The following is a 24,097-nucleotide window of genomic DNA, read 5'->3' as shown; positions in this document are numbered from 1 at the left end:
CGCTCTGTCGCTCTCGATGCACGAAACGGAAAAGCGGAAAACGGTGGCAACCAGTGCAGCCCTGCTCCGGGGTGTATGGTGGCTGTGGTGGCCGTGGTGTGGCCTCTTCCTTCACAGGGAAACGCATCCAAACGACGAACCCCCACTGGCGCACTGTGCGCTCTGGGTTCGATGATCGGTCCGAGATGATGGGTCTCCCACCACGGCCTTTGGACACGCGCGGGGCAATGGAATTGGGAGAATCGGTGGGGGGGGGGGATTGGCTCGGGGAAGAAGTGTGCCAGTTCCTCCCGCAGGGGCCCGGTGCGCGTATGTGTGACTGTGCGCCCGTGCGCCATGCCACTGATAATAACGAGTGCGGCGGCGACTCCACCAAACCCGGGACCCGGGATAGTAGATGAAGATCGTTAGATGAGGGCGCAGATGGAGACGACGAAAGGCAACAACACCCAGCAGCAGACAGAAAATCCGAAAGGAAGAATGGGAAGAGCAAAGCAAGCGCGGAGCTGGCCGACGCCGAAGGAAAACGTGAAACCCGCCACGGAAAGAACCGGCCAAGGAAGGAATCAAGACGGAAAGAGCAAATCGACGAATCAACGGCACATTGGATCTACACATCGATGCATACACACACACACACACACGTACACACATTTGTAACACTTTTTTTCTCTCTCTCTTCTTCTGCTTTCCCTTCGCATCATCTCTCGGCCGCAGCCTTTCCCCCGTTGGATCCCGCTCTCGCCACCACCGGTTCGAAAACGGTTGCTTCGCTTCCTTCGCGTTCCTTCTTCCCCGTTTCTGTCTCCCGTTCGTCATCGGGACGGGTAACATCGTTTCGGCATCGCTGAACAGAGCCCCAAGACGCTCGCTCGAATCGAAGCTACACAAACCACCACCCCCTTCTTGCCTCCTATTCACCCTTTCGTGGTGTTCAGCTTCTCCCTTCTTGCCGATGTTGCTGCTGCTGCTGCTGCTTGCTGTGTTTGAAGCGCGATCGCGTGAAAGCGCCTGCCAACCCCCACGCGAGACACACACACACACACACACGGCCACACACTTGGGCAGTGGGAAGGAATGGGACGGTATAATGGGTTGGCTTGGAAAGAAAGTACGGACGGAACACCGCTGGGGCTATGGGGGTCTCACGCGGTCTCTCGCTCGCTCGCGAAGATCGGCGTCGTCGCGGCAAACGACGAACCGCGGGTGGGGGGCCCAAGCGGAGCCGGGGCGGTGGGGGGAGAATGGGTCCGTCCGGGTAGGAAAAAAGTTTTCATTAAGAGTTTGAGAAGTAGAAACAGTTCAGTCAGTATCGTGGTGTACACGGTGGAAGAAAGTAGTGTATCTGCGCGCCCTCGGTTTTTGCCGCTCAATATCTGGTGCGTGTGCGTGTGTGTGTGTAGCAAGAGAGAGAGTTGTAGTGCTGCGAGCGTGGTTAAGCAAGCGCCCGTACGGGATTTACGGCTTAGTTGGTATCGCTCTGTCCCCGGCGGCTGTAGCCTGTTTGTTTTCGTTCTGCTGCGGCTCGGTTCCGTAGACACATCTTAAGTTAGTACACGATACGTTTCCCAGTCAACAAGACCCCAAAGTGAGTAACTACTCCTGTAGGCTGCAGACGCCGTTGAGGGAACAGAAACTGTTGTTGCTGCTGCTGCTGTTGTTGTTGTTGCTGGTGCTGTTGCTGTCACTGTTGCTACGGTTACGACGGTGTGGTGTTTGATTTCCGCAAAGCTTATGTGTGAACATCTCTCTTGCTCGGAGATGTTCTGTACGGAAAGGTGTGCTAATTGGACATTGGACGGGCAGCGCCCTAGTAGGCGAGAAGTAGAGCACAAACGACTGCCGCTGCGCCAAGACACGAACCTCTCTACAACACAGGGTAGGAGGAGGGTGAGAGCGCAACACAAGCGATGATGAATCTCTTCCCAGGGAAGAACCGTTCTTCAGATACCGTTTTCGATCTGTGTTTGTTGGAACAAGTGTCATTCGACGGGCAGCCTGACAGACCATGCCCCTCCCCCCCCCCCTTCACACCTGTCTCGGGAACAAGTTGGTTAAACTAGGGCGTCGTCAGCGACGGTGCAGGAAGAGCAAGAGCCCCAGGACTACTTTGATGACTCCTTGGAGAGAAGAAAAAAAACCAGATTACGGTCGGACCGAACACGCCAAACGCCAAAGCACGCACACCCATTCATCCCGTCCGGGATACATTGAAAGTGCAATTCAAAATTGGGCCCTAGATCGATGAGTAGCGCTACCCAGTAGTGGATTGGACGAAAATAGCAATCGGAAAGCTCTGAGAAGAAAAAAACCCAAAACCCACATCAAAGGGGGCCAAATCACCCCCACCCCCGACCAGGCCAAGGGTGGCTGTTGTGGTGAAGTGTGTGTGTGTATGTGTGTGTGTGTGTGCGTGTGTGTGTGTATGTGTGGGTCCCACTTCTTTTATGACCTGTTTTCCGGATTTCACCCCAACCCCTCGATGGGAGGCGGCCCCCGTGACCAGATCCGTGTGGTTGGGGCATTGTAATTTTCGGGAGATTTCGGCCTGCGGCCGGCGGTGATGATGCTGCTGCTGGTGGTGCTTGTTTTGCTGCCCGGTGATGGGGTGTGCCTTTGATCTCTCTTCCCGTGTTCGTTACTTCTTGAAAGTTATGCTCTTTTTTATCCATCACCTCCCCTTTGGCCGGGATTGGTGTTTCGGGATTTTTGGTTGCACACCACATCCGCCTGCCTCCCTGCCCCTCCAAAATGGTGGACCAGCGGGTGAGAGGAGATGCTGTTGTATCTTTCTTTATTGATTACTTCCTTTCGTTTGGTTTTGGGCCGCATGCAAGGCGTATGGCCCCCGGGGGGTGGGAGAAATGTGTTGGACCCAGATTCGAATAGGATTGATGGAGGTGTTCGCCCTCCACCCAGCGTGTTCCTTTGCGATATGGTGTGTAAATGTGTGTGACTGTGTGGTTTGTGCTTGTGCGTGTTCGGAATGAGCAGCCGGATGAGAGGGGTAGAAGGGTTTGATCGAATGCAAATTCATGCTTGCGCCTCCTGCAGCAGGGGCCCGCTTCCCGGTGCTGCTGACGTCTGTGCCTGCGCTGCTCAGTCAAACAGACAGGGCCAGAGCGAAAGAGAGAGAGAGAGAGAAGGAAAGGCCGGAAGAGGTGGATACGGTTGGCGGGGCCCGGCTGGCGGCGTATGTCGAACAGATAACGGTTCCAAATTGAGGAAAGAATCAATATTAATTATTATGCTGCTTTTGACCTAGAAATTCCTATCCGGTCCGGCAATCCGTCGGCCCAGCACTACTGACTGCTAGGCGGAAACCGTCGATCGTCGAACGGTTTGATGTCGGCTACTGGCAAGTAGCCCAGTGGCCCGTCTTCCGACGACATTTTTTTGGGATGGCTTGTTAAAATTTCGCCAGATAAGAACAGTTGCCAGCAAAAGCGGGACACCTGTTTTTTGGTAAATTTCTGCGTGTTAAAGATGCCGCACAGGGAAAGGGATTGTAGGGATTTGCAGGGATTGCAATTAAAATACTTTGAACGTTTAGTAATGCTAAGTGCTTTGATATTTACAGCCAAAGATGTATTAACTCAATCAACCAAACCTTCCCGTTTTGAATTTTAATTCCACTAACAGAGGTCTCCGACAAGTTTCCGAATATATCTAACGATTTTTGCCCCCAACAGAACAGCGCAATCAAAAAACGGTGCTCATCAATGATGGCAGGATGTTGTGAAGGGGGCAGCTTATTTGCTGCGAGCACCACGGCATTCCATGCTCCCCCTTTGCCCGGTAGCTCTTGGGACCTCCTTACCCCGCACGATTGAACGAGCGCAGTCACACACACACACACACACACACGTCCACACTGACGTCGGGGTAGTCGGGGGAAACTTTCTCTTTTCTTTTATCACTTTCATTTCGAAACGGCGGTGGACGCGCCGCGCGAGCCTTTTGAATGAGCTCATCTCACCCCGAAAGAGAAACCGCCCCCCTGGGTGCGTGTGTTATTTTGTTTAATAAGAAAAGGCGCACACACACACGCACGAGAAATCCACTGAACGTCTGTCCATTTGTCTTTAGAGGTCGAGATTGGTAAAAAGTGAAAAGCCCGGGTCTAAAGATCCTGTCCTGCCCGATGAATAAGAGCGGAAGGTTCGTCGTCTGTCGCGCCCGTTGAAGTCTTTTGTGCGTATCGCGCGGCGGGAACGGACGATTTGATCGCTTCTTTACCACGGCATGGCTATTCCGGTGGACATTCAAGTGGGTTCGCGTGACACAAACCACACGGACACAAGGCTTTTCAAGGTTGCTTTGGAAAAGGCGGTTTGGCGTAAAGCATTCGCCCCGTTCGGCGGTGGCGGTGGTGGTGGTGGAAGAGCGTACGCGCACCGGCGGGAAATTGGAGCGCGAATGTTTTCCCGACTGGGGAGAGCGCTCTCCCAATTGACCGCGTCTAATCGCGGGCAATTGGTACACGATTAGCATACTTTCCTCGGAATCGGGCCTCGGGGCTGTCCATATTTAAATATGGAGATGAGGCTTCACCCCGCTTACTAGATTGATGGTGCCTCGCGCTTACGGGGGGGAGAAGGAAAGCTTCCATATTCCACCGAGGCGCACAAACCGGAGACTGCGAACACAAAGTAGGCCACTGTGATGATGGGGAAGGGCATGTGGCGAGCGAGCGCTTTGCTTTTTCCATTGATTTCTCTATCTGTTGGAATTATCTCGAATTTCGTATTCCTCTCTTTAATGTGCTTCCCCCCAGCCCCACCCTCCCCTCACCGCTTCGGTTTCGGTCCGGTGTATTGGGGTTTGCACGATCGATTCGATCGTTCCAAAATCAATGTCGGCTTCAGGAACACGGATTTTGTGGGGCGATTGAAATTTTATGTTCCTTCATAGATTGAGATCGTATCACACTCGTTTCACGCATTTGATGCGTTGCGTATGCTGCGTAAATAAGGGGGGGGTGGAGAGGATAAGAAAAAGATAAAAAAAACTAGTCAAAAGAAGCGGAAGCAGCGGGCGAAAGTTGCTCAAAATTAATGTTTGGTAAAGATTGTTTTCCCTGACCCGTGCGGACTCCGCACCGCGAAACCGGTCCGATTAGGGTTGTGGCTTCTATTTCGATAATCTTGTTTTATGTGTTTTTTTTATTTTTCTCGCTCTCTTTCTTTTCGCTTCTACATCTTCCACTTCTCGCTTCTTCTTTTTAATGCCTTTGACCACACGCACAACGCACAAGGTCTCGGCAAAGGTGGTTGGAGAAAGTTGATTGAACCATAATCAAGGTAACCTGTTTGAACTTTCCATTTCTTCAAATGCGACCACCAATGTACGTGTGTGCGTGTGTGAGAGAGAGAGAGAGCTAAATTCTATGCAATCGAGTTGAATAAACTTATAACTTAGTAGGGACCCTGGAGGGACACCCTGCCTGTCAGATACGCGGAGTCATCAGTTCGAATTTTAGGAACTAACCGAACTGCCAAACCCAGTTTTTTTTAAAACAGCACTAATGGATTTTAATGTTTTTTAATGTAGCTCGTTTTGGGAAAGGTACTGTAAAATCGAACAGAACAGTTTATGACACACACTGACAAACATCCGGTGGAAGGCAGTGAGGAGTTGCTTGAGAGGGAGAAACAGGTTTGAGATTTCGTATTCTCACCCACATTTTTCGATTGGGTGGACCAGGATGAGAAAGGAATTTCAAAAACCAATCTCCAGCGAGAGAGAGAAAGAGCAAGAGGGCTAATTAAGGGTGTAATAAAGGGCACCTCTTAAGACCTCTCGATACAAAATAGAGGAACAAAACTTTCAGTCATCGCTTTTTTGCTTTTTTTTTTTTGATTGGTCAAGTTAAGTATGTATGATGGTTGGTCCAAGGTAGCCTCAAAAAGACAGAGAGAAGAGAGAGAGAGCGAAATAGAAAGTTCACTTTCAGCCACCTGTTGCGTTGGCTCCTGTTCCTCCTGATTGGAAGAGTGAAATCGTCTCCACACTTCGGTTCCACAGCAAAACATCGACCCGTCGTCGATTAATGATTCGGTCGATGACCCGTTCTCCATTCCCACGCGGCCAACCACCGAAAGCGCTCAACCACCTCTTCAAGGAGAGGATAGGAGAGGCAATATTTCACCCCCTTTTTAAGGGATGTGGGAATCGTGGGGCGTAGTAGTGGCGGGGGAGGTTTATGATGAATGCATAATTAGCATACAACTCTCTACGCGGCCGGTGTGGCTCACCCAGTAACACCGTTTTGCGCGGTGTTCACGCAGAAAGAAAGTTTGTGCAGAAATCGGGTTGCGCAGTGGGCGAAGGTGAAGAAGGCGAGGCGATAGCGATAGTGGCAGTGTAGTACAGCAATAGCAACAACGAGGAGCAACATTCATCAGCTGTAGTAGGCATTGAGTTGATGCGCACAGCAACTCAAATTTAGCGCGATTATTGTTGTACGCGGGGGGGTAGCAGTAGCAGTATGTTAGATTTTGTTGTTTTTTATTTACTAATTTTGAGGGTTTTTCTTCCCCACTCTTGCAGAACATATAAAAATGAAAGTCACATTCCTGTTGGAGCTATTACTAATTCTGATCATCATCGCATTTGCTGCCTCCAAACCGGTCAGCGATGGTAAGTGATGACCCGACCCTCTTCGAAGGGGGGGGGGGAGAGAGATCTTTGCATCTGATGCTCGCCTTCAGTGGCTAACACCAGTTTATTGCTCCCTTTGCCAGAGGGACGAAATGCACACAAAGGCACGCTCATCTCGCGACAGGCGGCCGAAGATCTGGCTGGAGCAGTAGCACCGGTTGATGGCGCACCAGTGGTTCCCGTTGCCCCGGCTGCCGGCGGTGATGACGACGACGACGATGACGACGATTCCGATGAGTTCGATCTCGGCGACGACGACGATTCGGCCGAAGACGACGATGACGATGCGGACGACGATGATGACGACGAGGAAGACATCATCGGTAAGTGTAGTTCGGCGGTGTTGAGCGATTAGGTGCACGGCCGCTTACCCCGTTTTTTTTGTGTGCCGCTCGCCCGAACAGGATCGGTCGAGGATGAGATCGACGACGATGACGACGATGATGATGATGACGATGATGATGAGGTAGCGGCACCGGTGGCCCCGGCGGCGGTTGTCGACCAGCAGAAGCAGACGGCCAACCAGGTGGCACCGGCGGCTGCGGCGGCCGCTGCTGAGGACGACGATGACGACGATGATGACGATGATGAGGAGGACGATGCGCTGTCTTTTTTTGGTGATGACCTCCTAGGCGCCTTCGACGATGACGACGACGATGACGACGATGATGACGATGATGATGACGACGATGAGGATACGGTTGCCGCCGTCCAGCCCGCCGTCCAGGCCGCCGCCGCCGTCGCCCAGCCCGTCGCCCAGGCCGCCGCCGAACCGGTGGCCCAGGTCGCTGCCGCCGCCCCGGCCGCCGCCAAGAAGACGAAGAAGAAGGTGGCCGCCCAGAACACGCAGGCCCTGCTGGATCTGGCCGATGCGGCCGCGGCCCAGAACGAGGTGGACAGCAGCGCGGTGAAGAAGCCGGCCGAGGAGCTGGACGTGAACAGCGAGGTGAACAAGATTGCGGAATCGCTCACCAGCCAGGGAGGCGCAGGGGACAGCGCGACCGAGCCGGCGGTCGAGGAGGACGGAGAGGAGGAGGAGTACGACGAGGACTCGCCAGAAAAGGTACAAACTCAAAACACGAATAACAATAAAGTTGACGTTGTTGCGAACGCTCCAGCTCAGCCCGTAACCGTGACGAAACCGGAGAAGAAACCGGCGACCGGAGACGATGACGACTACCTGTCCGCCCTGGTCGGCGACGATGACGATGACGACGACGACGACGATGACGATGACAGCGAGGAGACGCCAGCCGGCGCAGCGGCAGCAGCCGCCACCGGCCAGAAGGAGGACCAGCAGCAGCAGCAGGCGGCCGCGGAAGCGGACGATGACGCGGAAGACGACGATGACGACGATGACGATGACGACAGCGACGAGCTGATCGACGAGAGCGCGGTGGAGGACATTGCCGAGTCGGACGTGTGAGTTGATCCGCTGGCCGGGCGTGTCCCATCAGCGCCCCACTAGCGCCCACCAGCCCAGCCCCACCCCGCTCAACCCGACTCCAGCAACACAGCCGTGCCGATATGCCGAAGGAAGTAGAAGGCGATAAGAACACCCAAGCATGAAGCACTCCTTCCCCTCGCGCGAGAAACTCATGGTGGATAATAGGTGAGAATGGGGGAAACAGTTATTGTGGCACAAAGGGGGGATGATGGGGTGGTGGGGTGGTTAGTGGGGGTTAGTATGGCAGCGCAATGGCCACGCCTGGCGTGTATGGGCCGGTGAAGCAAACCAAACTGTAAAGAATGACGACGATTGTCCTGATGCGATATTCCCTGGATGCGATCACAACTATCCTCCCAGCTACCTCCCCCCATCCGTCAAAACCCGCCCCCAAACTGCCCCACTCCAACACAGCCCCAGCCAGTCATACGTAAAGAGACTTTGCTTTTCCCACCAAAACCCACCAAACTACGCGTCCCCCCATCCCCCTCATCGTATGCTGGAAGAAGAAGTATAGGGGGAGCGGAGATTCGTTCGCGTGCAACTTCATCTGCACACGCTACTGGTGCAACGACTCATGCTGCTTCAGTGCGCGCTAGAGAGAAAAATGACCCTAAGCCCCTAACACTTCGATGCGAATCCCTCATGCATGTCCGTTTGTGCCTCGTTCAAGGAGGTTCAAGAGCAAGAGAGAGAGAAAGAGAGCGTAAGAAAATCAGATAGATAGATAGAGCATTAGAGCATAGAGAAGACGCACGCGTACCCGTACCCTACACGGCAACGGACCACAACACCGACGCTGCCGATACTAATCGGGCACAATCGACGCCGACAGACCCCGATTTGGAAGCCGTGTTTGATGGAACAACCCCCCTCCAATGGGGAAACTGGGGAAAAGGCCGGGCAACTACCACCACCACAGACGACGCGGACGTAAACGAGAAGCAAGGAAAACCCCGAACACACACTGACTAGGAGTTTTAAGATAATTTATTTATTTATTTAAATTATTTATTTATTTAATTTATTCGTACGGATGTGTACAACAATCAAAGGACAACACAACACCACAGAGACTTTAACTACTGCTAAAACCATCTCTACCACCCAACTGCTAACACAAACACGCTGTGGGCTGCAAAAGAAAAAAAAAAACACTGCTGGAACTCTTTTTTTGCGTGTGAACCAAAAGAAAGTGATAGCCGCAGACATTGCTCAACAGTAGAACACGTACACATACACGACCACATGTTACACAAGTACGAAAGGACTCAAATAAAGAAGAAACGAACAAAACGGACGCGAGAGATTGTAAAAACAAAGCACCCAACACACTCCTCCCGTCCTTCTTGCGGTGGGCGTGTGCGAGTATCGAGTTTTTTTGGTATCGACGTCCGAATCATGTGGCCCCAGGGGTCCAGGGATTTCACGTGCTCGTGTTGTCCTGCTCCTCCTCCTCGGAGTCCGAGTTGGGCGCAAAGAGTTGGCTACAGCCGGGCTGAAAGGCGGGATTGAACGTTGGCTCGAAGCAACGGCGGAAGATGTGGCGCAGCTTGGCCTGCTTTCGCTTTCGCTCCTCAATCACGTCCGGTGACTCGGGGACACTATCGTCGGCCGGTTTTGCCTGCCTGCGCCCATCGCCCGGTGTCGTCGTTGGTTCGTGCCGGGGTGGTGAACTTTCCGCCTGGGGTCGTTTGCGGGAAAACATGGAATCGGTGCTCCGTACGGCGGACAGATTGCTGGTGGCCTGTTCGATCCTTGGCTGCGACGCTGGTCGGTTGTTTCCCGGGATGGAAAATGAATCATCCGTCAGGGTCGGTATCGAGTCGAGCCGGTCGAGCGGCTGTGCGTTTGTAGTTTGCTGTGGAAAGTTTAAGCCCTCGAGGAAGGGAAGATTTTCCGTGTTCTTTTCCAGCCCGAACAGCGCCTCGGAGGAAGGTGCACCAGCGGGGGAGGCACTTGGTGCGACCGCACTTAACCGTGATGGTCGCAGCAGGCGTACCGAGCTCTCTTCCGCGGGTCGATGCGTACGTTCGCTGCGTATTACCGCATTGCCGTCCGTTTCGTTGCGTAGCACACTGTTGTCACGGTGTGGCGTTGGATTCGGTTGGGAAACGACGTTCTGCGACGATCGATCCCGCTGGGCGTGAGCATGCGATGCGGCCGTGTTGCCATCGTTACCATCGCTGGTAATGTCTTCGGTTAGGTACGTGTTGATTGCTTCACTGTCCATAGCAACGGAGCGGTTGGACGCGTTGCGATCGATCCCTTTTCGCCGATGGGCCCGACGGCTGGTCAGCTGGGCGGAGGGTTTCATCGTGCCCATGATGAACTTGGCATGCACCACCTCGCCCTTGCTCATCTCCAGCATGAGCGGTGAACCGGGCGCTGAAAAGCTCATGCGCACGTTCAGCTTGTTCAGTGAGGCGAACATCGTGATCGCTTTGAACTCTTTGTAGCAAAAGATAAGGTTCGCCTTGCCGGCCAGCTGGTACGCCTGGAAGGCGGACGAATCGATCGAGAGCGTCGAGCGGAGCGTGGAACGATCGGTCTGCTCGTTGTCGACGTAGTTGGAGACAATCGTTTTGTCCTCGTTCAGGTCGAACGAAATTTCATCGACCGAGTGGTACAGATGCACCAGGATGTTGCTGAACACTTTGTGATTGCCGACGATTTCGCTCGGGAACGTTTGGGACAGATTGAGCGAGTTGATGTGTTCGCTTTCGAGGAGAAAGATTTTGTGCGTCTTCAGCACGTCCGACTTGCAGCGGAACTGGAATATGATCTTCGATTGGTTCACCTCCAGCCAAATTTTGCACGTTTGTATCTAAAAACAGAAACGTCGATTAAGCGAAATCACGTGTGTGTAACGCATGGCCCACAACTGTGGTCCTTACCGTGGCGAGGCTCTTGAAAATCTTCAGTATGGGTTTGACCGATATCTTGCAGCAGTTTTCATCCGGCGTGTCCGAGCTGCCCTGCTGGAAGCTGATGAAAAAGTCGCGCCGAAACTGTACGACCGCGTACGCCGTGTTGGTGGAGTTGATCGTTTTCAGATCCAGCCCGTCCGGGGTGGCCTCGAAGTAGAGCTCGTTGCCGATTTTGGAGAAGCAGTTGACAGCACGTGCCAGCACTGGGGAAAAAATGGGCGCTTATCAGAATCACAAAACAACAAAAGTCCAAGAAAATTGCATACTTTTCACGTTAGCACCGGGTAGAACGAAATTCATCGTTAGTTATTTCACCAGCAACAGAAAGAAAGCACGAGAAAGAACCGCCAAGGTTTTGCGAAACCAAAACAAACAAACTGCCGGGAAGTTTGACAACCGAATGCCGGCGTTCTGTCAACGTGTTTATACTGCTACTGCGGTTGAGTTGGGCTTGAAATTCACTTCAAATCACTTGACAGGAATTGGGAGAACATTTCAACAACAATTGGAAGTGATAAGAAGCCGCCAGCAGCTGGGGTGATAGATAAAACTCAATTGTAAGTGAATAATTGTCCAATTATCTGGCTGCTTTGGAGCAAACAATACATTTGATCTATCATCCAGACATCGTGATATCAACCGCTCTGCTCCGTGCCTTACTTCTGCAATGGATTTCACCGGCAAAGTGGTGCTGATTACGGGAGCCTCGTCCGGCATTGGCGAGGGTACGGCCATCTATTTTGCCAAGTTTGGAGCGTCCCTCGCACTTACGGGACGCAACGAGGCCAACCTGAAGAAGGTGGGCGATGCGTGTGAAGCGCAGTCCAAGAGCAAGCCGCTCCTGATCGTCGCCGACGTGACCAAGGAGGAGGACAACAAGCGCGTGCTGGACGAGATCGTGGCCAAGTACGGCAAGCTGGACGTGCTGGTCAACAATGCGGGCATTCTGGGCAACGGGTCGATCGAAAACACGAGCCTGCAGCAGTACGATGAGCTGATGAACACGAACGTGCGCGGTGTGTACCACCTGACCATGCTGGCCGTGCCGCTGCTGATCGAAACCAAGGGCAACATCGTGAATCTGTCGAGCGTGGCTGGCAATCGTTCGTTTCCGGGCATTTTGGCGTACAGCATGTCGAAGGCGGCGATCGATCAGTTCACGCGCTGTACCGCCCTGGAGCTGGCACCGAAGCAGGTGCGCGTGAATGCCGTCAATCCGGGTAAGTGGTAATTGCCGGTGGTCCGGGTTGGGCTAATTGGGCTAATGTGTCTCCTTTTCTCTTTCCTCTTTCCAGGTGTCATCATTACGGACATTCACAAGCGCGGTGGAATGGATGAGGAATCGTACGCCGCTTTTCTGAAGAAGTGCGAACAAACCCACGCACTGGGACGCCCGGGCGTGGCCGAGGAAGTCGCTTCCACGATCGCCTTTTTGGCGTCGGACGGTGCCAGCTTCATTACCGGCGTGACGCTCAACGTGGACGGTGGAAGACACGCCATGTGCCCACGGTAAAGTGCGGCGTGCTGCGTTTCTCCATGCAAAAAACGGATCAAACAAAAACGCATTTCATACATTTATATATTTTCGAACAATTTTATTCGAAGTAAAACACTTTAACGAACCACTTTAATAATGAGAATGCCTTCTTTGCTTAAACCCTAACTCTCGCCCTAAACGCCTTAACGAGGGCACATTGCGTGGCGACCACCGTCGATCGGCAGGCTGGCACCGGTAATAAACGATGCCGCGTCGCTCGCCAGAAACACGATCGCATCGGCCACCTCCGACGCCTGGCCCGGCCGGCCCATGGCGTGGGTGTTTTTCGAGTGCTCCAAAAACTTGGCGTACGTCTGCTCGTCCATGCCGCCGCGCTTGTGCAGATTGGTCACGGTCACGCCCGGATTGACACAGTTCACCCGCACACCCTTGGCCGCCAGCTCGAGCGCGACGCAGCGCGTGAACTGATCGACGGCCATTTTCGAGATATTGTACGCCAGCACGCCCGGGAACGAGCGGATCCCGTTCACGCTGGACACGTTCACCACGTTGCCCTGCGACTGCAGCAGATGCGGCACGGCCAGCATCGTCAGATGGTACACCGCCCGGATGTTGGTGTTCATCACCCGATCGTACTGCTCCAGGCTGGTCGTTTCGATCGTGCCCGTTTCGATGATGCCCGCATTGTTAACGAGCACATCCAGCTTGCCGTACTTCTCGATCGTCGCCTTCAGCACGCGCTCCGTATCGGCCTCCTTGGAGATGTCGCCGGCCACCACGAACGGTGACCCGCCGCACTGGCTGGCCACCTCGTTCAGGTTGTCCACCTTGCGCCCGGTCAGTGCGAGCGAAGCTCCGAGCTGGGAGAACTTGAGCGCGGTCGCAGCACCAATGCCGCTGCTGGCGCCCGTGATGAGAACCACCTTACCGGCCAGATTCATGGCTACGGGAGGCGGGAGCGTTCTATTATGATCGTTATGTAATGCCAACTCGAACACAACAATGTAGTTGTTGTTGTGGTTGTCGGTGCTGTTCCGGACCGTTCAGCTGCACTTGGTAACGGTAATAAACTCATCCAAGCAGGCAGCGCAACGCAACGCACACACAACAGCCTGGTGGGGACCAAGCGCGATAAGATTTGATGAAGGTGCCTGTACACGAGCGCAATGCGCGAAAGGGAAATCACGTTTTTTTGGGCGTGTTAAGCATATAACGCTTTCTGTTGATTGCTTAAAAATACTTTTTAAAAAAATTGCGTAATTCATCAACCATTTTGTTGGTTTTAATGCTTTTGCAAACACTCAGCAAATTGAATTATCACTATCAACCGAGCAGCAGTAGTAGTGGTGACACATTTGCACGAAAGGCGAAATAAGCGAAATGAAATTATGCTCATTATTCACTCCCCACTTCCTGCAAAGGACAGGAAGGCGCGCTCTGTGGACAAATCGTTCCTTTCGCTGAACGTTTCCGTGCTGCTTTTTTTCTTCTTTACCGCCTTTTCATTGCATTTTGATGACCACATTTGCAGAATTTAATGACCGTTGTGGTTGGCAAATGAAAAATGTCCACCGCATACAATGGCGGGACGGGCGCATGATGCATTGCCCCTTCCCGGCCAAAAATGAGCCACAAATTCGACGCTGTGTGAAAGTGTAATTATGCAAAACTTTTGAAAATTTGAAGTGTGTGTTCCTGGGAGATGTAAGAAAAGGCTCACAAAATGAACACTTATCACTGGTGCAAATCCACATCCGGTTACAAACTGATACTTTGTTGGCAATGATATTTTGTTTCCACTTTCCACTCATCAAAATCTTTGCACTCTCATCACGCGTAAAGCCCCGGCTACGAAAGGAACAACACACTAAGAATCAACAAACAACAGCATTACCAACCGACAAGCTCCTTTTGCGTGTGTTCGATTCGTTGCGCATCCAGTGGCGTTGTAGCACGTGTGCGTTGCCAATCAAGTTGATCGTGCACTCTGTTCGGTATGCCAACTTTTCACTTAAACTCCCCATTTCAGTCCAGGACATTCCTGTCCTGTGTGCGCTCGGAACAAAAAAAAAAACAACCCCAGAAAGCAAGAAGCTGTGCCCCAAAATCCCGCCGGATTTAGGAGCCAGCAGCAATCCCCTTGGCTTGGTTTGGTCTTCCCGTTCGGTCAGTTCTGCCAGTCATACCATGGGGGAGGCAATGGCATGATTTGCACCAATTCACAAAGTTTTCCCTTCTTTTCGTGTAGCTTTTACCTCATCCCCATTTTACCGGTTCAGCGTTCCGTGCCGAGTTTTAACAAGTCTGTTTGTCGAAGTTTTTATTATATTTCCTTCCCCCAAATTGAGAAACACAAACGCGTGGTGGGCAGGGCGCGGCCAGGGTTTGGAAGGGTGGCAGATAAGTGTGTTGAGCTTTCGGATTAGGAGTGGTTAAAAAGGGCTTCGGTTGGAAACTGTGGGTTAATGTTTAAAGTAAATAAAACAAATTGTTTGACCTTGTTTTAGCTTTCTCTCTCTTTGAGGACGCTTTGATCACCTGACGAGTGGGTGGCAGATGTTCGCCTGCCGAACTGTTAGTCTATTCCGAAAAAAATCCGTAACCTGTGATTGAGATAACAATTGTAGCCAATTATCGAATTACGGAGGATGTTCTGTGCCGCCATCCAATTCGAAATGTAGAAAGTTAAGCATAAAGTCCATGTTAACAGCCAAAAGTTTTAAAAGCACGGTCCGTGTGGATTGGATTGCTTGATAATTAACCAATTCTGCATCACAAAAAGGTTGAAAGTTAAAAAAGCATCCCATTAATTAAAACAAAAAAAGGGTAAACCTTGTCGATACTAAAGGATAGATACTAAAGGATGTGTACTTGGGACGACAAAAGGGCATCATCGCCCCGTACCAGGATGGTGCCGTATTTTCATCTTCTCCTTATTTTCACTCACAGCAGGAAGCGAAGCGGGAAATTAGCGACAAAGAGTGCGAGCGAAAGCGACGTGCGCGAAAAACCCAACTTTGCTGATACAAAAAAATATATTGATTATGACCCGCATTCCGTAGCCGGTACGGTAAAGTTTTACCATAAATACAGGACCCAATTACCCGTCATCGCAGTGCTTAAGCGAGGAAATGTATTTTTCCGACAGGAACCTTTGGCCCTTGGCACGGGAGATGGAAGGGCATCCGGCCAGTTGATACGGTCGGTTGTTTGTCGGTTGCTTTTTCCCCCTTTCGCTAAAGGTGTTGTGTTGGACATTTGTTGCACTGTTACTGAGCTGGAAAGAGATTAATTTGTTGCTTATATCCGTTTTTGGTTGAACGGGCCAATATATTTCCCAAACTTTCAACGCTTCCGATGAGGAGCAATGTTCGATTTTGTCTGGGGATGTTTTTCGTCAGCCTATACGTTGCTAGAATTAAATGTACGACTTTGTTTTTGATATTATGCCAGGAAAAGGCGCCGCAATATCCAATTCACCCGTTTTTCTGATTCCACTAACCTCTACCCGATTGAAGTAAACACACAATAATCCAACAACACCTTATTCTGATGAGATTTTGTAGCTCCCATTGCATACAGTTAGGCGCTTTGTTCATCCGACTACACTTCAGTGGCACCAACCGAAAACGCCTAAATGTATGCAATGCGCTCTTTGCAAGCTATCCTATCCTAGCAATCCGTGCCATTAAAGTTTCGATGGTTGTTGATGCAAGCGTCTAAAAATAGAATACGGTCCCCACTCAACAGCCTACACAGTCACAGACAAATTTAGTTTATCGCACGGATTCGACACGTTCCGGAAATCATATTGCCTCGCTTATCAGTCAAGGGGTAGGAAATTGGAAAAAGCACACCGACCTGCTATGCCGCATCGGATTGGCAGTAAAGATTAGGCCCCTGACACACACACACACACACACACACACACACACACACACAAACACGAACGCATATGCTACCGTGTTTAAGGTCAGTGTTGGCGCGTACAGCTAATATGCTAACAGAATTAGCATTAGCAGGCGCTATATTCCGAAAGCTCGATCCTTTCGATACCGTCCCGAAACCGCAACGCAACGCTACAGCCAACAAAAAACCGGCAACCCCATTTGCCGGGCGGTAGAGGTTAGTGGAGGACCCCGGTCGATAACCTTATTTCGGCTCGCCTAATCCGGAAGGACTAGAGCAGCAGCAGCAGCGATGATATAATTCACGCATCATCAATTTTGTCCATGTTCCGGACAGATTAGTCTGGCCTCTAGGGTTGCGCGGGTATGGAGCTCGACAAAGTGCAGCAAAGGCATATACAATGGCGTAGGTCTGACCGGTGTGACCGGTGTTGTGAGGAACCATAGGGCAGAGGGTTCCCTGGGCGAGAAACAAAACATCAGGATTTATCCAAAAGCGTGGGAAACCGAACAAAATGGCTCCACCGTTCGGATACGCCGTCTGGGTGTTATCGTTCTAAAATGTATTTATCCTTCCCCCTTCCCCCAGGTTGCCGTGGGAGCAATAGTAGAGATCAGGCGCTTCTGGGCAATATTTGCAAATCATCAACAATACGCTGCCCTTTACGGGAAGCAGAGAGCGGCAGGGGCCAGAACTAGGGTGGGTTAACTTTTCGACGCGATTTTCCTTAAAGATAAATCATTTTCTCAATCATGGTTCGCTTGCACTGTTGTCCGTTGACTTTGGAAATTCATAGAAAATTAATACAAATTGGTACACAACCGCGCTGGCGTTGAGGATCTTGATACTAGCCCGGCCCCTCTCCCCCGCCTTGCTTTCTTGGTACGTTTCCATCGCAGTAGGTAGTGTTGTGGGCTGGCAGGTTGGATAAAATTTTACCAAACGGTGGACGAGTTTCTGCCCGTTCCTGTGTTCCCCCTTTTCATTTAATTTATCTATTTTAAAATGTTGCCCCTCCGACACAGTGGTGTGGAGTCCGACCGTCCCCCGTTCGGGCAGTGGAACTGCTCTGCCCGAAGCTGCAAGCAAAAGGATCAAATGCTGCTGCTGCCCCGTCACGCAGCATCGAGTAGGCCCTGGAGGGCAAATTTTAAACATAGTGACAGCCGACCATAAATTAGCCGTTGCGTCAGGAATGAAAATTTAATCACCTTTACAATGGGGAGGTGGATACCATTTGCCAAACCCATCGGGCCAGAGGGGACTGTGTATGAAAAGAAAAATGTAAAAGCAAACAGCAAAAAGCACAACAACAACAAAAAATCCCAAAAAACCGTTACCATTTGCTCCGCTTTTGCTCTTTACGCTTTTACCTGTGTTTCGGCCTCACGACCGGATGGGATGATTCATGCAAACCCCATTTAAGGTCGGTAGTATCATGCAAATTTAAGCAGGCGGTGAAGTAAAACCAATATTTTCCGGGACGCTAAGGTTTTTTTTCGTTAAAAGAAGGCGATTTAGCAAAACGAACCCAACGGAGAAAAGGGCATCTGTGCAGGGCAATAAATAATTACAAAACTTTGCTGCTCGCACTGAAGCCACTGGATATGGCTACAAATTGTCGGGCACTGTTGCATCTGTTTCAGAGAGGGGCGCGAATAAAAAAACAAATACAAAATCAATTCATCTGCTTTGGCGGGTTTTTTTTTGTTCTCGCTTCGATTACAAACCTTAGCCACCGATTTAATGTGGCTTAACGGATTGACGGATGAACGTTTTAAATTGCTTACGGTTGTGACTAAACGATGGTTACTTGTTCGATCTAAGCTTTTTTTGTTCTTTTTTGTTGTTGTATGCCCAATTGCGAAGATAGCACGTTCGTTCGCTCGTTCGTTGCACCGGCACACGATAGCAGCAGCAGGGAAGAGAAATGATGCGGGATTTTAGAGCACTTTTTTCCTCTGCTGCTGCTGCTGCTGCTGCTGTTGCGTGTAACCACATCACTTGTGCAGAAGGAGCAAAACAAAACATTCATCGCCATGCCCACCTCGCCACCCCCACCAAACAAACCTTTTGTGGTTCGTGGAGGCGCTGCCGGTGGCTGCCGAGTGAAATCAAGATCGATGAAGATGAAGTGGTTCGGAAGGACAAACCCATTAATCCTGCACCAGAAATGAATCCGTTTGCGTGGTAACACGATTTTTTTCTCTCTCTCTTCTATCGTATCTCTCGTGCCAATGGTGTCAGTAGTGGAATAAGACCTTCTATTATTCTTATTTTGCACAAGATTTCAACAGCATTTTCTTTTTTTTTTTTTGGTAAACTTTTCCGCGTAAGCGTATCAGGCGTGTCAGATGCTTCGAAAAGGGAAGCCGGACTTCCATATCGTGCGCAAAAAACAGGAGTCGCAGTATAAAACAAAAGCGATGACTTACAGCAGCAGCAGCAGCTGGCGGGGCACCGGACCAGCCACCGGACAATGAATGCCAATGAAGGGTTGCTGCGCGGGGGTAGGGATGGATAGAAAGGGCGAAGGATGAAAAAGTGGGACAAAAAACCCGTCAAACGAAAACTCATTATTCATTCTTTGCGTCGAACGGCGTTATCCATCGACGTAAAGCGAACAAATGAACGGGAAAAAAGGGTCAGAGGCTTGGCTTTAAAAAGCTCTCGGCCTTCAACAGTGGGTGGCAGTCGGGTACAGAATACCATCCAACCCACTCCCCCCGCATCCCCCCGCCCGAGGCGATGGACCATCAGTCCACACTGTCATACTGGCGCACTGCATGCGCCGCAAGGCTTACAACGCGCAGCAGATATGCTAGGCTTTGTAGGACTATGCTCCATTCTTGCTGCCGTCGCAAGGAAAGCGCAGAGGGTAGGGCCGCTTATAATGAAACGTGACGCTGACAGCAGCACAATGAAATTACAGAAACAGCATACGACCCGAAGAAATAACGCCCAGCACGCTGTGCAAGGGGATTGTCGAGCATGAAATAAAGCGTACCACACTGCAAATGGCAACCTTTCCGTTGCAGGTCGTGAACATGCTTAATAGCTCGTAGCGAACCATGTTCACACAAGTCGATACGGCGGTGGCCGCCATCAAACACACACACACACACACACACACACACACACACACACACACACACACACGCACATTGCAAATTGCAGCGTGTGGCGGGGCGCATCGGTATGCGATTTTGCACGCCACGGTTCCGGTGAAAGGATGGCTGGCGTTGGCGGGCAGGTCTCTTTTTTTATTCGCTTACTGCCCTACCCTCTTCACTCTTCACAAAGGAATCAATTTGAACTAACTAAAGCTTTCCTGGTTTCGTGATGTGATAAGATTATGTGCTCACGGTTTAGCACTGTACTGGTGCTGCTGCTGTGGGAGTATCTTTCACGGGGAGGATTGTATTCACGTTCGACGGCATTCGACGGCATCAGCGGCGAGATCTTGTTTGCGGTAGATTTAGTGCGCGCCGGCGGTGTCGAAGGAAAGCCGAGATCGATTCGAGACACTTTCGCGGCGGTTGCTCAGTAAGCGGATTTGCTCGAGCCGCGCTGCCGATACGGTTTATCCCGGCATTCACTTGCGAACAGGCGAAGCGAAACGAAAAGCAAAAGCGCACATTCGTTTATCGTTTTTGACGCTATTTGCATACATTCGAGGTGGAGCTGTAGGGCAAAAGTGCGGCATCGAACGGCTCCGTTGAAAATAAACACTGGCAGACGCATCGAACACTGCACGCCTAAAGGTATGCAATACGCGCAACGCTATTAACGCTTTCACGTGCTACACTCATCACAGCAGCAGCCTGCCACGCTCTCTCCCCACCACCCGAAAAACTTTACATTCCGGAAAGTAAGAAAACCAGCGGGCTCTTTCCCACCACACCCCCCCCCCCCTCCCTCCAAACTACCCACTTTATCTCGGTTGGATTAACGCTCAATCAAAGATTAATTTATACGCAGTGCATTAACGTGTTGCAATTCCCCAGGCCACCATTAATTTTACCTGTCTCGGGTACGGGTTGGGCCTTTTTTTCCCCCTTTTTCCATTTTCCCCAAAGCAGCAGACAACAGCATGTGCCGGATAAATTATCTTCCCTCAATCACGTCCCACGCTGTATGTGTGCGTGTGTTTGTGTGTACATTCCATGTGTTAACTGCTGGTGCATGGGTGAGCCGTCGCGTTTAATCCTTTGCCCTTCCGTCTAACCGGCACGCGCACCGGTGAGCAAAAATGCGTACAACCCATCCCCTTAAAATAACATAAATTATGGTCCAACTGGTCCCTCGTCTCTTTTCCTTTCAACTAAAAAAAAACCCCTCATTGCTCTACACTGCCGGCAATGGTGGCCTCGAGAATGGAAGGCAAAAGGATAAGTGTATTTAATCGAGTAAACAATCCCGTTTTCAAAACCTACAGGGAAAGGGTACGCCATGTGTGTGTGTGGTAGGCACATTTAACCGTGGAAAAATAAATGTGATTCGGGACTTTCCTGTTGTTTTGGTGTTTGTGTGTGTGTAAAGCTCCATGAAAAGGCGTCCGACACATGAATTCAATTTTAAGGGTTTCGCTTTGTAACAACTACAACAAAAATGGCAAAAGAAATATGGAGTCCACCGTACAAATAAACCCTCTCGACAACATATGGGCGAAGCATTTGCCACCCAGTAGAGGAAAGTGGGTAAAATGTGGTTTAAAATGTGATTCAAGCGTTGAAGACCGGTGGAACGGCAATGCGAAAAGGTGCCCGAGAGAAAAAGTCAGAAAAAAACAGGTTTCACAAACCTGTGTGCAAGGGGCATGGGATCGTCTTTTCTAAATGGAATTTTTGCCCATTAAAAGAATCAACAATAACAAAAACAGCAGCAAAAAAAAGCCCCTCCGCGAAGGACGAAAGCTTTCCCTATCGCACGCGACTTGGCAACTCGTTCTAATCTGTACGCGGTTTTCGTCCCGGGCGAGTCTAGTGTGGGTTTCTTCTTCCTTTTCTGTTTTTTTTTTTGTTTTTGCTCCCCCATTTCCATGTTAAATATAATTGCCAAGTTTTCAGTAAATACAATTTATGAGTAACTTCACCAAATACCACTCCGGAGCAGCAGCAGCACCAAGCAGCCTGGTGGTGGTGGTGATGGTGGTTGTCGGTGTAAACCGTCTCCCTGAAGGAAGGATACCGATGGCACCACGGTGAAAGGTGGCAGCAGCGTTCGAGGAGGATGTTTTAACTTCGGCAATAAGCCCACAACTTTGGGTGGGACGTACACGCGAATGCTGCTCTGCGTGCGCTAGAGCGACGCCCGGAATGTCCGCAAAATAAATGCGAAAATGCGGAAGTGCGATACATCAACGGGATCTCGTGTCGTTGCCGAGTTCGATTCGAGCAATGGTGTGGGAAGCAAAGCGGGGGGGAAGAAATAGGCAGACAAAAAAAAGGAACACACAGAAAACATACTTCGTTTCCTTATTCCCTCCCATCCCTGTGTTGGAATGTTGCCTATTGAAATACTTTTGCTACAATTAAACCATAAAGGTTCTTCTTCCACCCAGCTTCAGGGCGGGCCGCGGGCTGCTGGCGATCGCTTCGTTCCACCACCGCCTAGCAGCCGCCGCGGCAGCAACACGAAACGCATGAATGGCGAATGTTTGTCCTTCTGTACGAGGCAAACGAGAGAGTGGGAGAGAGAGAGAGAGAGAGAGTCCGAAGGAAAAGCGCGACCCAGCTTCATGCGCGATCCCCGCCGCTTCTACGAAGTGGAAAGCAAAGTTTTTGTGTGCCTGCGTTAACATTCCAAATTTCCCCGCGAAACAAACTTTTGGTAGCGCAAGCAGAGGAAGAACAAAAAAAAAAAAAACGGACCCAGAAAACACTCGCGGCCAACAGCGAACAGTGGAGTAATGGCAAAGGAAACTTTAAACCACACCACTCTCGACTCGTTTTTCCCCCGCTTTCCACTGATAAAAAGATCCGTTTTTTTGTTTCGGTAGGTAGCGAGGAGGAGGAAATGGAAGGCCGCGGGCTCGGGTGGCAGGACAGGATTGTAATGTAAGATTTGTAGCTGATTGTAAATTTTTCAACGTTTAAATTTCAATTCCTCACCGATCCACCGGGCGCTATCCTTCGGTGCGCTTGCCCTTCCCTTCCAGCTTCCTCCGTCGGCAACACGTCAACACAACTGACGTCGCGGGCAAACTTTCCCACACTGGGACCCCGTGTTCTCGCCGCCGCCACCGTCGCCGTCGTCGCCGTCGTTGTGATTTCTCACTCGGGGTGTCGGTGTTGCGGTTTAACCTCGGGCGCGCCAGAACCGTTTTCTATCGACGGGGGGAAGAATGAAAATTTATGTTGCTCACGGCTGACCGCACCCTCTATCGCAGCAGCACCGCCCAAACAGGTCGACGAATTGATTCCAACCTTCACCGCTTCACCGATGTGGAGAGTGAAAAGTTTTCCCAATTCATCTTGTTGTGGTTTCGGCTTGGCTGCTAAAGCACTTCTTCCCACCCACACACACACACACACACACACATATACATATCGGTAGCCGCCCCAGGGAAGGGCAAGCAAGTGCCGAAAAGGTGAAAGTGATAAAACGGGCCAAACGCAAAAGAAAAACGTCAATTAAACTTGGTCCTTGGCCGGTTAGTTGGGCCGACTTTACCTCCCGTGTGGGATGTCTAGTAGGTTGAGGTGGGTTGGGAGCAAGGAGAAGCGTCAGCGTTGCGCCAAAAGACGCTCGCTAAGTTCCCGGACGCGCTAGGCAACGCCGGCGTCGGTTAGTGCTAGAAATGGTTTCCCAAATTCGCCGCCCAACCGATAAGTGGTTATTTTAGCACACGAGTTAATTCTCCCTTTTTCTAGTTCTTCTTCTTCTTCTTCTTCTTCTTCTTCTTCTTCTTCTTCTCGTTGTCATTTCATGTTTGCTTAGAGACGCACAAAACCCTGGGGCAAAAGTTGGAGCAAATAATCTGCTACCAGCAAAACTTGCTCCGGCACAGTGATGTCCGGGGCCGATGATGTACACTGAGCACCTCCGGCGGATCTCCCAAAAAAGTTCGAACGGTTTCTTTTTCTTTTTGTTTTTTGTATGCGTCCAGTAGGGACATAATAAAGGGGGGCGAGTAATGAGTCGCCCTCGATTTTCTTGTCCTTTTTTTTCATTTTTGTTTAAAAGCTTAAAACATTAGTTTACCAAACTACTGGCGCAGTATAAATGGTGGAAGCTTTTAGGAAGATCACTCTCTTTTTTGTGAACTTTTAATGCATAGTGGTTTTAAGTGGAGTGTGCGTTTGAAAATTGATTCCGAGTAAGATCGATAGCTTTTAGTAGTTTAGTGGACAACAGCACAGCCCTCCAAACAAGGTGAAACGGAACAGTGCAGCAGAACAGGGCACCAACCGAAATACGACCACGGTTGCTGTCCAGCACTGTCCATCTTGAAACAGACACGCCGCGCTGCGTCAGTTCCCCGTATGGGCGTAATAATGCGAAATCATTGCCCGGGGGTTTCGAGCAGCAATTTCTCATGTTTCATGTTTGCATCGACAGTCTGTTCTTCGCTGGCAGCTGCTGCTGGGCTAATAGATTGTTTCCCGTGCTGAATCTGGTCCAGCGGTAAGATGTCAAGTGTTAGTG

At 50.8% G+C, this 24,097-nt stretch overlaps 4 protein-coding genes across 5 annotated transcripts; 2 read left to right on the top strand and 2 right to left on the bottom strand.

Annotated features, from left to right (window-relative positions):
* The first annotated feature begins 1,279 nt into the window (after window positions 1-1,279).
* On the top strand, window positions 1,280-9,432 carry LOC120948248 (coiled-coil domain-containing protein 1-like). 2 transcript variants are annotated; one of them, XM_040364379.2, is made up of 4 exons: window positions 1,280-1,379; window positions 6,553-6,642; window positions 6,747-6,986; window positions 7,068-9,432. In XM_040364379.2, exons 2-4 carry the CDS (start codon window positions 6,564-6,566, stop codon window positions 8,087-8,089), a joined length of 1,341 nt encoding a protein of 446 aa, XP_040220313.2. In that variant the 5' UTR covers window positions 1,280-1,379; window positions 6,553-6,563; the 3' UTR covers window positions 8,090-9,432. The 2 variants fall into 2 exon arrangements, with proteins under 2 accessions (XP_040220313.2, XP_040220312.2); XM_040364378.2 differs by having other exon boundaries at window positions 1,288-1,588.
* On the bottom strand, window positions 9,083-11,426 carry LOC120948247 (cell cycle checkpoint control protein RAD9A). Its single transcript, XM_040364377.2, has 3 exons — window positions 11,307-11,426; window positions 11,008-11,243; window positions 9,083-10,937 (listed from the first exon to the last, which is right to left on the bottom strand). Exons 1-3 carry the CDS (start codon window positions 11,338-11,340, stop codon window positions 9,537-9,539), a joined length of 1,671 nt encoding a protein of 556 aa, XP_040220311.2. The 5' UTR covers window positions 11,341-11,426; the 3' UTR covers window positions 9,083-9,536.
* An 86-nt stretch (window positions 11,427-11,512) lies between these two features.
* On the top strand, window positions 11,513-12,674 carry LOC120948252 (3-oxoacyl-[acyl-carrier-protein] reductase FabG-like). The gene is made up of 3 exons (XM_040364385.2): window positions 11,513-11,597; window positions 11,665-12,260; window positions 12,336-12,674. The coding sequence occupies exons 2-3, from the start codon at window positions 11,708-11,710 to the stop codon at window positions 12,551-12,553; spliced, it is 771 nt and encodes a 256-aa protein (XP_040220319.1). The 5' UTR covers window positions 11,513-11,597; window positions 11,665-11,707; the 3' UTR covers window positions 12,554-12,674.
* LOC120948254 (3-oxoacyl-[acyl-carrier-protein] reductase FabG-like) lies at window positions 12,602-13,643 on the bottom strand. Its single transcript, XM_040364388.2, has one exon. The coding sequence runs from the start codon at window positions 13,477-13,479 to the stop codon at window positions 12,721-12,723; it is 759 nt and encodes a 252-aa protein (XP_040220322.2). The 5' UTR covers window positions 13,480-13,643; the 3' UTR covers window positions 12,602-12,720.
* Window positions 13,644-24,097: the final 10,454 nt, after the last annotated feature.

This window comes from Anopheles coluzzii, chromosome 2 (assembly GCF_943734685.1).
Source record: "Anopheles coluzzii chromosome 2, AcolN3, whole genome shotgun sequence".
NCBI classification, from domain to species: Eukaryota; Metazoa; Arthropoda; class Insecta; order Diptera; family Culicidae; genus Anopheles; species Anopheles coluzzii.
This window is presented reverse-complemented; position numbering and strand designations above follow the sequence as displayed.